Source organism: Porites lutea, chromosome 9, assembly GCF_958299795.1.
Source record: "Porites lutea chromosome 9, jaPorLute2.1, whole genome shotgun sequence".
Taxonomy (NCBI): Eukaryota; Metazoa; Cnidaria; class Anthozoa; order Scleractinia; family Poritidae; genus Porites; species Porites lutea.
Window position 1 is genome coordinate 8,585,288 of NC_133209.1, and position 14,344 is coordinate 8,599,631.

Here is a 14,344-nt window from a genome sequence, read left to right on the forward strand (position 1 = left end):
AAAATTTATAACTTTCGCGCCTACCATAGCTTCGGCACTTGAACTCTTAAAGCTGCATCTTTGCTGTTAAATGGGATGCTTATGATGATGATAATACAGCGAGCAATGCAAGACAATGCCATCCGGACCGCCAGAATTCATCCCGCTTTCATCCCGGTAACTGGGCTGAAGTGTTCATCATATGGCAAAATTTCCAGCCCGCTAAATTACTGAGATCCCGGTTGGAGAAAACGAGATCTCGGGAACCGGGCCAGCCGTGTCAACCGGGCTAGTGTGAAGAGGTCCTCAGTGAGAGAAAACTTACGTTCCCTTTTCACGTTCTTATGTCGTGGCCGCACGTGATCAGTACCTTGATTGTACACACGTGCCATTACGACTGCCTGTCTTTACCAACTCACTGCCGCGGAGTGTTTTTCTTTTTGACCTTTTTCATACGCTACTCACGCAGCTGCACACTTTAAACAAATTAATCCTGTGAGGGTAACGAGAATGTAAGCAATATGTTTTAAAAAGCAAAACAACAACTCTGCTTGTGTATCACGCGCTTTTCTGTCAATTTCTTTCTACACAATTACGACGTGAAATGACCAAATCTAAGTTCTCCTGACAACGCGAAAGGCAAGACGATAAATTTTACTGTATCTTTTCTTCTGAGCTCGGACGAGGTCTTCATTCTCTCCTCAGCTCCAGCTAACTATTTCCCAACTCAAAGAACTGAATGAGTTGGAATACTCGGGAAAAAGTTTACTTCGCACCGCACCCGACTGAGTGAACGAGTTGCAGGCTAGAAGAGACACAAAGTCAGTGAGATCATTTTCAGTCAGTGATCGACAGTGTCCAGTTAACCTGAAGAAGGCTGGTATGGCCAGCCGAAATATTGTTATGAAAAAACAATGCACGTTGGTCTGAATCAGCTTTGCAGTAGTCTTTGGACTTCTCGTTAATGGTTCTTTATCAGTTTTGGCTGATTATAGATCTCTTTTCTAGAGATCCAGCGTTTACAACTAGCAGGATTTTCGTCCACGGTTTTTGCAGTTAATTTATTTCCTTTTTACGGTGTCTGTTATCGACGTCTTCCTTAGCCTGCTTTACCTATAAATTAAAAATTTGTTGTTGCTTTTTGCTCTCCCCTCCCCACCAAATATTGCAGACGAACATAATATAGACTTTGAATGCTGGATGGACCTATGTTTTCTCTAATGAAGAAATGGGTGTTGGCTTGGATAATCTCCTTCTAACAATATGTCATTTTACTCTAGGATTGGAGTTTTCACTTAGAAAAACGCATATCTTTTGAACAACCAGCTTACACTAAGCTAAAAAAAAACACACTAGCTATATACTGAAGCCGATTCTACAAGAGGTTATTTATTTATGGAGTTCAAACTAAATATCTTGTGACAGGCGCAAGATGGTTTTCTCTTTTAATTTTGGCGGACAGTAGTTAAATTCAGGGGTTTTAAGAGGCTTTAGACTTGAAATCTGACCGCAGAGATTTTAAAATCAGTAGATTTTAAGTCTTGAAATGGAATAGCTGATTGGCGAAAGTTATTTAGTTTAATTTTGTATGCAAAACATTGAGTTCGGAACAGTTTAACACTTCTTAGTGAAATCATTAAATATTAATTCTATTGACAATAACGAAGCTAGCTTCTACCAGGCACGTACTGAAAGTTTTCCATAACTTTATAGCGCGATTGCTGAAGGATTTGACCGATTTAAGGTTGAACTAACGACTTTTTTTATAGTCTTTATTTTATTGGGGAGGGTAAATCAAATTTGATATATTCGCCCACTCTTCATTCTAAAAATAAATAAAAGGTATAATAAATAGCCAAATAGTGACCTCAATGCAAATCGTCCATTTGAATACGATGAAATAATTTCACCATATCTCTTGGCAAAAACGAGCATGAAATCATATCCGGCACCTGCAGAGCCTCGAATCCCGTGTTAACGTTACCATAGCAACGAGTCGTGGGCGGAAAATACGAAAATAGAGAACCCAAAGGAAGTTTACCTATTAGATTTAGCAAATAGTGTCAATAACAATACATTTCTCTTCGCGGTTATTTTTATATTTGATTGATTTTTTTTTTTTGCAAAACCAATGGAAGATTAAGAATTCGATAAAAATCTTTACTCTTTCAAAACCTTTTAGAAGAGTGTTTCCCACGTGCTTTTGATCTCTCGCCCTCGGATCACGAACTTTCTTCTAATTGGTCGAATTGTTGTAAGTGATGACTAGCGTTACGTCATCTAATCACACATTCAAAGATCAGCCATAGTCCATCGCTTTTCGACTATTAAGAGTCTACAACTGGCCACGGAACTCACTTACAGCCATCCTTGAAATTTATTCAGCGTTCAAACGTGTTCCTTTCTCTCTCTGAAGGAAGTCTCTGCGGTACAAAGAAGGCCATCGAACTGCCGTTGACGACGAAAACGCTAGGTACGTTTCATTCTTTTTACGGCCGTTCGATGCAAGTTGGCGAAGTTCGAGCTGCGAGGGCAGAAGATTTTGAGCATTTTCGCCGGCTGGCAGAGAGCGTCGATGGATGGAATCTTCAGTTCGATAAACAGGGGACGAAAGTGTTCTCCAAAGTCAAGGATGGTTCTACAGTTAGGCTCATAAAGGTAAAGGAAAGCACATTATTTTGATAAGCGACGGCTAATTTGGACCGCGTAACCGCGGGAGTGTTAATTTGACTATTTAACGTATCTTGAAAGTTATTGATAATACTCGTAGAGAATTCTCCCCTTTTCTGGTCGGAATAGAGGGTACATTTATCGTAAAGACAGATCTGTTGACTTGTTGTGGCTGAGATACCGGATGGAATATTTTTTGCACGCAGGTTGGGAATATTGTCAAACCACATGTTTCTCGACCAGTCTCGACATTCCAACTTTCTTGAAAACAAGCTTAATGTTTTTGAAATGATTGTTGTTAAATGAGCTTAGGTATGCCGTCTTGAGGATTATTAGCTGTTTAACTTTGGTTCCCGTTTAGTAACCTGGTCCTAAGTGTGTTTCAACGCTTTCGCACTTAGGGTAAGCTCACATAAGGGTGTACTTGAATAGTAAGCTTAATGAATAAACGAATATAACCTTTATCTTTCAAATTGTTCCTCGAAAGAATTTTTTTTTCTTCTGCGTATTGGTGAAAAATTTTCTGTCTTTGATAGTCGAAATTATTTAAACTTACTGGAACTTATCTAACTAATAAGAGTGAAGAAGGAAAAAGTAGCGCGATGATATATTGCGTGGAAGTCAATATATCAAAACGGTTTGTGGGTTTGGTGGCTTTCATGTGGCTTTTGAGAATGTTTCGCCAAAAAAAAAAACAAAACAAAACATCATTTTCATGCCGTGACTGGTTAAAGAAACGCCTTTTTTTGTTGTGATCGACATGATGCAAAATGGATTTATAAATGAGACTGAATTCCAAGCGCATTCTGCTGGATTTTTTTTAACCCTGTCATCAACTTGTCTAAATTTGTCTTATCATGAGAATGAATGGGTCTGCTGACATTTTCTTTCAAATCGAGGAGGTACCTATATTTTATTACCCACTCTCCAGTCATAACAAACCGTTATCTATGAACTTAGTAGTTTATGCCTGCTTGGTGAGCTTTGGAGCAGATACCATGGAATTTTATTATTACTCATTCAAAATATTTCTCCATTTCGGATTGTCTAAAAGCACACACATTCACCATAACCAGCTACCGTTGACAAAATTTGGAAGAATTCTGCTATTAATCAACTGATGACGTCAAAAGTGCGGCACAGTTACAGGTTAATGCACCGTCAACCAAGAAGACCTGGGAATGAGGTTGAGTTGTTTTGGTTGTGAAAAGAAAAATGGCTGAACAGTCGGCGGAACATTTAACTCGTTTCACAATGAACTATAGTCTAAAAACATGGCAAGAAGACAACTTGACGGACAACATCTGCTATTTGGAGTATTAATTGCAGACCTGAACAGCCCTTTATCTTCTAAACATGTACAATCAAGGTGAACTTAACACTGACAAAGGTAGCCATGTTTTAGCTTGTTTTTAAACTAGGAATTATTTTCAATGTATAATAAAGCAATTCAGCTGTCCTTGGCCTTCGGCCTCGGTGGATACCACCGTCCTTGATCTGCACAATTCTTCATATCCTACTCAGCCTTATTCACTACTTGCTAACTACTCTCTTCCCAGGGACTTTTAAAACCGTTTTGGTTTTGTTCTCATGTGTAAGGATTGTGTAGTCACTTAGATATTGATCTCAATATTTTGACTGCTTGTTGATGTTATTAGGAAGCTAAGTGGTCTAGAATGGATGTGAGCCTTACTTGTAAGATAGTGTTGTGGTTGTAGGTGATTGGAGGACTTTGTTTCTTGTTGTTGAAAAAATGTGCACTTGGCAGGGATGCAACCAAGGGGTCTGTTCGTTTATTAGCTGTGGGGGGAAGGGCATGTGGAAAAAGCTTAGAAAATTTTCAAACCAACCTTCACATTATTGAGGCTTTTTGGAAATGACCCCTGGTAAATTTTACCTGTTGTAAAAGTGTCCCCCACCTCACGGCTGTGGAAACTATGATTATAACATAGTGCACGTGCTTGCCCTATATAAGTCCTATAATTTGAGACACTATGAACAAAATGTTTATTCTACGCATGCCCATGCATAAATAAAGATTATTTTCATGATGACGTGTTCAGCTGTGCTTTTCCTAAGTACCAAGTACCCAAAAATCGATGACAGTGATGAAAAACTTTCTAGCATTTTTGGAATTTAGCTTCTAGCCTCTTTAAAACCAACAGCAAAAGTGGTGAAGATGTGATGAGAGCCTGAATCGTCTAACAACAGCAATCTTTATTTGCACTGACTCTTGCCCAAAAATAATAATTACGACAATGAAAATATTGAAAGTAAAAATTAGAGTACTGGCTGCCTGGATTAACCATGGGGACTAGCAGAGCCAGGCAGCCAGTTGACATCAGCTGTAAATAAAATTAAATTACAGGTCAGTAAGAAAACTTAAGCACAAATGCACACATAGTGTAAAAAAAAAAAGAAAAAGAAAATAAAGAGGGAAGAGGGACAATGTTATTTCTATGCTATGAAGGAAGTCTAAAATAGTCAAATTTATATGTGAATGCAAAACATTAATTTTAGAAGAACTTGAAAAGGTGACAGAATTTAACAAAAGACTAATTTACAGGTTATTTGGGAAACGACACAACTTCTAATAAGGATACAAGTAACTAAAAATCTTTGACAAGATCACTTTTTACTGATTCCTTGAAGTTTAAAGTAGAGAAGGTTTTCAAATTTTCGCAAGTTGAGTTCCATACTATGGGGCCCTTAAATATTATGTTAAATATTCCATAGTTTTTTCGTACTTTAGGTAAAGTGTAGAACATATGCGAGGCACTCCTTGTATTATAGTTATGTCTTTTATTGACTTGTGTGAACAAAGTATCAAACACAGATGGTAGACATCTATTGAGAAATTTATACACAAAGACTTTGATATTAAGAAAGATCTAGACAAGGTTAGGCAGATTAACAATATTTAAGTGTTTGAAAATTAGACTAGAATGCTCGTGAAATACAGATTTAGTTGAAACATACTTATTGTTGATTGAGTAGACCCTTAAAGCAGTGGTTATCCATGGCTTAGATTTCATTCTTAATTCACGTTATACAGATTTGTATGAGAGGGATATGAACATCAATTATGTCAGAGATCCTAGTGTAAAAGGAGTCAAACATTACATTAGGATCTGGTTTGGCATGCAATACACCTTTCAAGTCAACTGAGTGGATTTCTTAAATTAGAGCAGATACATCAAAATTAGAATAATCTCTCTTGTAGATCTTAACATTTTTAGGTAAAGAAGTGAATTTTTTAACAATAAGGAAATTAGGTAGATGATCAGTAAGATCATAAACAATATTCCCACTTCAGGTGAGATGTTCCAAAGAATTAAAGAAAAATGTTGTCAACTCCAACTCCTCCAGCATTTAAAAGACTGGGTTGAAAAGTAAATGAATAACCTGGAATTTCGATAATGGGAAAAAACTTTGGTCAACTTTAAGCTTAATCTCTGTGAGACTCACTATTGAGAAAGGCAAATATAACTCAGACAGCATATGTTGCAAATTATCAAAGTTAGCTGACAGGTTCCTAATATTGCAGTGCAAAGCAGAAAAGCCTTTGTCAGAAAGATATTCGTTTATACAATGATTATAGTGAAAGTCATGAGAATTATAGTACTGAAAACTCATATCATAGGGTAAGTGGAGATCAACAAGCCTCGCCCATTGCATTGTTTCCTTATACAAGGAGCTTCGCTTCACTTTGTCTCTCCTCACCCAGGAGTATAAATGGGTAACGACAACATACTGCTGGGGGGTAACCCTGTGATTGACTAGCGTCCCATCCAGGGGGGAGTAGGCAATATGATGCTTCATGCTAAGGAAACCCCAGATAAGCTCTGGCCATTTGGGCCTTTGGCTCATGTGCACCTTTACCTTTTTTACATTCAGTTATTTCAATTCACGCTCCAACCCTCAAAGTTAAAGTTTTTGCTTGGTTGCCATTGGCGACCAATTCTTTTGGTTTAGGGAGACTTTTTTACAAATCAAGTCGCCAGCTTCAAAATTTTAGGCACCATGGCAACTAAAATGTTCACAACTTGGAGGGTTGTGCTCCTGACTGCTTCGTAAGTCTACTTTTATTAAATTAAATGACTTCCCCCAGCAAAATAGCCTGCCCTCCCTTACAGCTTTATGTCGTACTGTAAAAGTGGAATGTCATCCAATGGTCTGTTTTCCTTTTAGGTTGTAACCAAATTTAATGATGTTTCTTGTTCGTTGATGTATGATGTCCTCCATGATGGAGACTACAGAAGATGCTGGGATGAAAACATGTTTGATTGCTACGAAATTTGCCAGCTAGACAGATGTAATGATATAGGATATTATTCCAGTAAGTTGACCTTTATTACTTTAAGTCAGCTCTGGTGCAACGTCCCCCTTACAAGGGGCAACATAGGGGCAGTTTTTGCAGCGATGACTATGACCACATCAACAGTGTCAAAAAAGCAAAAGGTTTAATGAGCAATAGTCAGTAACTTTGCACATGTTTCACACTTTTTGTACATTTCTCTGTCATCTCTGCATCATCTCTGTGCAGACGATTACAGAGTTACGCTCTTTTATGTGAAGTAATTATGGAGGACTCAAGTTTATAAACTTAGGCAAATTTTCCTTTCTGTTGTTCTTAAACTTAGATATTGTACGTTGTAGTCCAGTTGATGTATGACAGTTTAATTCAAGGAACATTCACCAACCTTGAAGAAATTAAGCAGGCTTGAGCTATTGTGATAAAGTTTGCAGATCAAAAATGCACTTGATGTCAAGCAGCCTTATTTCTCAAACATTAGCTTGTAAATGAGCATAATTTGATTAGTGATGTCTTTACTGCCCTCGTCATGGTTACATATTTAAAGGCCCTAGTGTCTACATTGTACATCAAAGATTCATCAGATCAATTTAGGTGTCTGGGCAACTCTCCACCTACCCCTCTCCTAAACCAACATTTTTCCCCAAGTGAGAAGTAAGTGTTACATAATCTTATCTTAGGGGAGGGGTAGGTGCCAGGGTAGTTTCCCAGAAACCTTAATTGATCCGATTCGTCTCTGTTATGCTTGTAGGAATAATTTTACATATAGCTTTCAGTTAATCTTAAGAGCCAAGTTAACCTTCTTGGCACACAGGGTGTGTTGTGTTTAATTTAATCATTATGATGCTTTTTTATATACCAGTCAAGTGTCCAAAACCAATGAAAAACAGAGATTTTGTGACCCAGAGGTCATGGTCTTGGAAAGATGACAACTTCATTATCTTTAACCATTCCGTGCATCACAAGGTATGAAAGAAACAAATTTAGATAACATACTGTGCTAGTTAAAAAATGTAGTAGTATTAGGATATTTGAGGGAAAGGTTGATCTTTGTAAAGGTAATGGTCCTCATTCAATGTTTGTAACTTGTACCAGTACTCATTAGAATGACAAACCTGAGGCCGCTCCCCCCCCTCTTCTTTATCAGGGCTCCATTTTACAGATATTTAAAGCAACTTAAGGCTACATGGTAAATATAGAAGACGACACAAGGATTTTGAGGTCACATGAGGGAATCAATTTAACTCAGAACCTCCTGCACAAGGCCACGCACAAACCAGTTTTGGTTATCCTTATCTCATCTAGGTGGAGATGAAATGTAAATTAATTTGGCCATTGTAGACTTGCAGTAATCTTCACAATAAATTGAGGCCAAAAATGTAACCAATGGAATAGCCTGTGAGCAAGCTCTCCGTGGCGCTCTGTCGGTGGGGCAGGAAAAGGAAGGAAAGCTTTCAACTACACCTCTAGAATTTGAATTCCACCTCCAATTCCCTTGTGGCTCCCTGTGGACTGGGCTGTCAGATTTCTGCCAATCAGCACAAAGTGGAAATGAGTGCGAATGTAAACAAACATTGAGAAACACTTGCCAGGGGTAATGACGTCATTATTAATGTCATCTCCGTCAATCAGCATATTTTCGCATTGACTTTTTTGATGCAGATATTCAAATTCCAGAGATGTAGTTTCAAGCTCTCCTTCCTTTTCCCACTCTGCCCCTAGAGTGCCCCGGAGAGCTTGCTCACAGGCTACCCATGAGAATGCAAGATACACGTACTGATTTCCTTATTTGATGTCTTGAAAAATGGATGGGGAAGTCCAGCAGTCACCCAATTGCCTGCAGTCAATGTAAAACAAACAATAGAGAGAAGTGTGACGTCACATTACCATGGTAGCACTATTTTTGGATGACAAAGTAACAACAAAACTAACGGTGACGGCAAGGAGAACGGCAAAAAATAATATTTTCATATTAACAAACAACAACTTTGCATGTGCATTACACTATTTTGTACATTTCTTTGCACCACTACGCGTCTACGCGTCGCGTCTTTTTTTACACTTTTTAAACTTAGACAACGATAGATATGGTCCCAAAGAAAATTTCGCCAAGATTTGCCAAATTAAATGAAATTGAATAAGATTGGTGAAGTTTGAAGTAGTGCAAATAGACTTTTAAGTGACTTTATGGGTTTGTTGTCATCCCAGCATTTTGCTACCATGGCAACATGACGTAATGACTTCTCCTCTCCATTTCATTCCACATCTCAGAGAATATATGGGAATTAGCCAATCAGCTGTTTACTTCTAATCAGAAGAAACTAGCCTCATTAGTCAATGTTATGCTATTGTTTGCACAGTAGTATAGTTACATATTGTCAAAAAGTAGGCTCTCCTTGCTGAGTACGTAATAGGTAATATGGGGGACGAAAATAATGTAGAGAAATAATGGCAAAGAGAACACACAATTATGCTGCCATTTGCCCCAACTTAGAACGCACAACGTGAGCCTGATAAAATTATTATAACTACAGTCGAAGCTCTGGTAAGGGACACCTCGGAAATTTGAAAAAGTGGTCATAACTAGAGCTGGTGGCTTATGAGAATGAGCTCTCATAAGTGACTGCATGGTAAAACGAGAGAGTGGTCGCTTACAAGAGCTTGAGAAACTGATTTATAATTCACAAAGAAAAAACAAAAGAAATAAATATTTAATGAGTGTCTTTATATCTGAACTATATTGAACTTTAACAAATACATGTACAATTCTGCACTGTACAAGATGTTAATTAACACAATGTGTAGTGCAATTTGCAGCTTCATGAAAGTGTTGATTCATATGAATAAGACTGGGTGGTTGCTTACGAGAGCTTAAAATTAAAGGAAAAGTTCAATTGGGTAATCCCAAAAGTGGTCGTGGTCGCTTACCGCTGCAGTTGCTTACAAGAGCTTTTCATTATGAAGTTTAATTTAGAGTTCAAATGGGGTTTCACAAAGGTGGCTGTAACTAGAGCTGATCACTTACAAGAAAAATGCAGCTCTTTTCTTTTTAAATTGTTTGGGCTAGTTTTGTCATTAGTGTCAGCAATTTCAGTGATTTTTGTTTTTGTTACAGAGCGCACCATTACAGAAAGGTTTTATTCGTGGTTCATCAATTCTTAGTGGTTATTATGTCCAAAAAAAGGGTGAAGGATTGTCTCTTACTTATGTATCTCAAGTGGATTTAAAAGGTAATGCAGCTTTAATATTGTTCAAGATTGTTCTTATTTTTCTTTACCTTCACCTTGGCATATCGTCCCTTAATGATATGTACAGGTATGAATTTAATGGCAGGGGTATTTTGCAGAATGCCGAATGGTCGCCAAACGCTGAATGACTCTGAAGTTTAGTGATTAGAATAGGAAACTGAGTGAAACAGGTGCCATTTAGAGTCGTTATACTGGGCAAACTGACCAGAAACTTAGTTCACTCAGTTTCCTAGCCGTAATCGCTAAACTTCAGAGTCAGTTGGCATTTGGTGGCCAGTCGACGTTCTACAAAATACACTCCTGCCGTAAATTGGAAGTATTGCATATGAAGAAGAGAAATGAAAAAAACCCTTTGTCAACATTTAAGCATGGATTTTTGGGCCCTGCTTGAGTTGGTGCTTTATCATAACACCTTAGATTCCTGAAACTTCATCATTCAGGTTATGTAAAATTTAAATGTTAGTTAACTAAGTATTTTAGTTTTTACTTTCATGTCTCTTTAGGAAATTTGCCAAAGTGGTTAGTCAATCGAGCATCTACAAAGATTGCTCCGAAGGTACATTGTATTGATCATGTCTTGTACTTTTTGATTTTGACCTAATTTTAATATTTTTATACAGTGAAACCCCGCCTTACGGCCACCTCGGCAGTACGTTCACCTCGTTATTACAGCCACTTTTTTTGGCCACCTGGCAAAAACCGCCATACATTTTCTTGTAAAAAACCCTCGTTAATACAGCTAATATTTTTGGCCCATTGGTGACTGTGTAACAAGGGTTGCACTGTACTAAGTTAAAGAAGCGTCAATGATATATTCAGTACCTCAAGCAGAGACTTCTAGTGGCCAGCCTGCTTGCCATGTACAAAATTTTTACAATAATGTACCTGAATAGTGGTGGTTAGAGGGTGTCTTGTTTGGAGGTTGGGGTTTGATTTTTCATTCTTCTCTACAATGTATTAATTATAACATGCGCAAAAGACATAAATTGTACTTTATTTTAACCCACTCGCCCATGTAAATTTTGCCATAAACACTGTTTGTAGCACCATGTTGAACCATCACAAATTTGGACAGAAAAACAAAAACAAACAAACAAACAAATCTGCCCAAAACCTTGTGAGTGAGAAACTGTAGGTGGTTAGGGACCCATCGTCACAAAGAATACATGTACAAGGCTACCAGTTCAGCTGAGGGGAGAAAAAAAGGAGAGAAATGCCTGGCCTCAAATGACAGCCTGTATTTTCTGAGTTTTTTCAAATGGAATGGCAAAAACCATTAAATTTTCTAGTATTGAACTCATGATTTGTCCACTTAAATGGTAGTTACACTAGAGTTCTCCTTTTTTAAATTCCCAGGTCATAAAGAAAATTCATGAGGCTGCTCTTGATTATCAAGCATGGAAGGCTGAACATGCTCCTAGCTATAAACCATGGATCTGGCCTGAGCAAAGCATCCTTCCAAAGCTTCGTCGTGATGATGTTGAGTCTGTTAGTAGTGAATCTCCAAGTGGATCTGATCAGGAAGAAGAGATGGTGGGTGACCCTGCAAACTCTTCCAGTGAAGACAATTTGGATGAAAATATAATGCTCTGACACAGGAATAATATTGTTCAAGTGTCCAGCGAAGAAAAAGACAAGAGAGAATAAAAATAGGAAAAAAATATAAAGGAACCCACTGTGATTTTCATGCAGTGTTATTTTTCTTACATACAGATTGCTTTCATCCAAAAGCAAATAAATTACATCATACAATGTATTTGGAACAAATGAAATTTGTAAATGTTTAGCTAAGCAAAAGGGAAAGATTGATGAAAAAAAAAACAAAAAAAGTAGTGTAGCTGTACAACCATAGTGTGAATTTTAGAGCCTAATACTTTGGAAGGGATCATTGGTAAATAATAATTATTCTTTCAGCATACGTTTTCTGTTAAAAGCAAGCAGTTTTAAGGTAATTTTCTCAACTTCTAAAATTTCTTGAAGGTAATACTGTGGAAAATTTGTTACGTAAAAGATAAAGTATATTTAACTGATGTAAGCAGACAACTTCACCAAATTTCGACCATACACTACCAGTGTCAAAATCCATATTCTTCCTACTTGTTTCCATGTTATTGCTGTCAAACTGGTTGGGAGAATCTGCCTCGCAGATCTGCTGGCAGTTCTGCGGTTTTTTGGTTGTATTATTATTTTTGTTCTGTCAACTGTCGTACAGTAAAAACCCCCGAGTAAGAACCTGTTAGACTAAAATAATATTTGCCACTCAGCAAACACAACACAAGAACCTGTTTAGCCTAAAAATTGAAACAGGTTCTTATTTTCTAAAATCTATTCACCAACATTCTATACATTTGGACAAATAAGGTAAGTCAATTTGTGACATAGGTGTCTTATCACGCTAATTGCAATGTGCTGTTATGCAGATTTTATATGAGGAATAAGCTGAATACCACTTAATACTATTGGCTGCAATGTATTTTTTTTTCCTTCGGAAAATAAGAACCTCATTAGGAACCTAAATGGCCTAAATTTGTACTAATTACCGTTTAATTACTAAGAAACTGTTTACGCTAACTTGGAAACGTGGGGGTTCTTACTCATGGGTTGTTAATGTATTTAAGTCTTCTTCTCACCACTAATAATATTTATTTAAAACTGCTGTTAGAAATGATATGACAGACACCCAGGCATTTATTTGTAACAGGATATATTTTGGGCTTTGCATCGTTATCCAGGAAATAATTTATTGTTATGCTTGAACACTTACTAGCTGTAAATATTGGAAATGTTAATGTAGAATGAAAATGGTAATATTAGGATGTTGGTCCACTGTATTGTGTACAAAGCTGTTAACGATTTATAGGTCAACTATTCTAAGTTCCTACTGAAAGTAACTGTAAATCTGCTATTTATTCCTCAGTTTAGGAGTAATAAGGCCCGGGGGGGGGGGGGGTCGGGGGGTACTTGGGTAAATTTTTGCTTGGTATGTGCCACTGGCCTCTCAGAGCCCTTACCCCCTTATAGTCTATTCTTATAGACCCCATCTTAGTCACTTTTGGACAAATATGTAATTTTTGCCATCCCAACTTAGTCACTTTCTATTTTTATGAATTGACTCATTTTTTTAAACTAAATGAAGAACACTTCACTTAACTTTTCACCTACACTACAAACATTCTGGAACATTTGCTAACCGTAAATATGAAAAACTGTCTTACCTCAAAAAATCCGAAAATGTGTGACTCCATCCAGTGGCACATCCCATTAGCCTCTTATAAGGAAGTACCCCATCCCCCCAGGCAAAAAGGGGTTAAGACCACCCCTCCCTTTTCCCCTGCCAATACATTGAATAATTAAAAATTAGTAATAGTAGTATTGACTGCAAACTGCCAAACACTACATCATGCAATGATCAAAGTATGGTACAGTCGCTCAGATCTCCTAGTCAGAGATCATTTCTCTCATCCAAAACAGGAATAAGGTCAGTGCAATTCCAGTCTGGTTGTTTTTTCCTTACTCATGACCTCTCTGCCACTTCCATATTTGCTTGGAAAAATGTTTTCCTGGCCAGTGGGCTTAATAGATGATTTACAGTTATTTGAGGCTATATTGTGGCGAAGTTTGATAGTTTTCAATTATTGTGTGTAGGGGCGGCTTTTATTAACGAATCTGAGATGCAATATTTATCATGTCAAAATTCTTCAACTACAGCACTTATCTTGTTTCTCTATCTACAACCATAAGGCTGGAAATGCTTTTTGTGTAATCTAGCACTTTGTCTTGAGAATAAAAACTTAAAGGAACATTTTAAGAGTTGTCAAATAAAAACTAGGAAAGGTATGTACCTGAGGAAGGGTTCAAAGGGGTCCATACTCCCTCCCCTCTCCTTCCCCTTTGTCTTTGTATAAATGACGCTGTTACTCCTATTATGATTTTTTAAATGATGGTAAGAATTTTTGCCAAGACAATAATTGTCTTGAAAGGTACAACTGTGTTTGTTCACCACCTTGTCTTTAACAGAACATGAGTAAGTTCTGAATGCAGAGGTCTCTAGTTAGGTCATTGGCAAAAGACAAGTACAGTATAAAGTAAGATTTCAATGGGTGACTAAACACAGACAAGATGGACCCCCCAC

At 37.5% G+C, this 14,344-nt stretch overlaps 1 protein-coding gene across 1 annotated transcript; it reads left to right on the top strand.

Annotated features, from left to right (window-relative positions):
* Positions 1 to 2,257: 2,257 nt before the first annotated feature.
* On the top strand, positions 2,258 to 13,154 carry LOC140947189 (START domain-containing protein 10-like). Its single transcript, XM_073396241.1, has 6 exons — positions 2,258 to 2,637; positions 6,841 to 6,988; positions 7,827 to 7,930; positions 10,080 to 10,194; positions 10,716 to 10,768; positions 11,569 to 13,154. Exons 1-6 carry the CDS (start codon positions 2,482 to 2,484, stop codon positions 11,803 to 11,805), a joined length of 813 nt encoding a protein of 270 aa, XP_073252342.1. The 5' UTR covers positions 2,258 to 2,481; the 3' UTR covers positions 11,806 to 13,154.
* The last annotated feature ends 1,190 nt before the right edge of the window (positions 13,155 to 14,344 follow it).

Coding starts and splice junctions, on each gene's coding strand:
- LOC140947189 (XM_073396241.1), top strand. CDS start 2,482: ATGCAAGTTGGCGAAGTTCGAGCTGCGAGGGCAGAAGATTTTGAGCAT. Junction 2,638..6,840: donor CTACAGTTAGGCTCATAAAG/GTAAAGGAAAGC, acceptor TTTTCCTTTTAG/GTTGTAACCAAATTTAATGA. Junction 10,195..10,715: donor ATCTCAAGTGGATTTAAAAG/GTAATGCAGCTT, acceptor ATGTCTCTTTAG/GAAATTTGCCAAAGTGGTTA.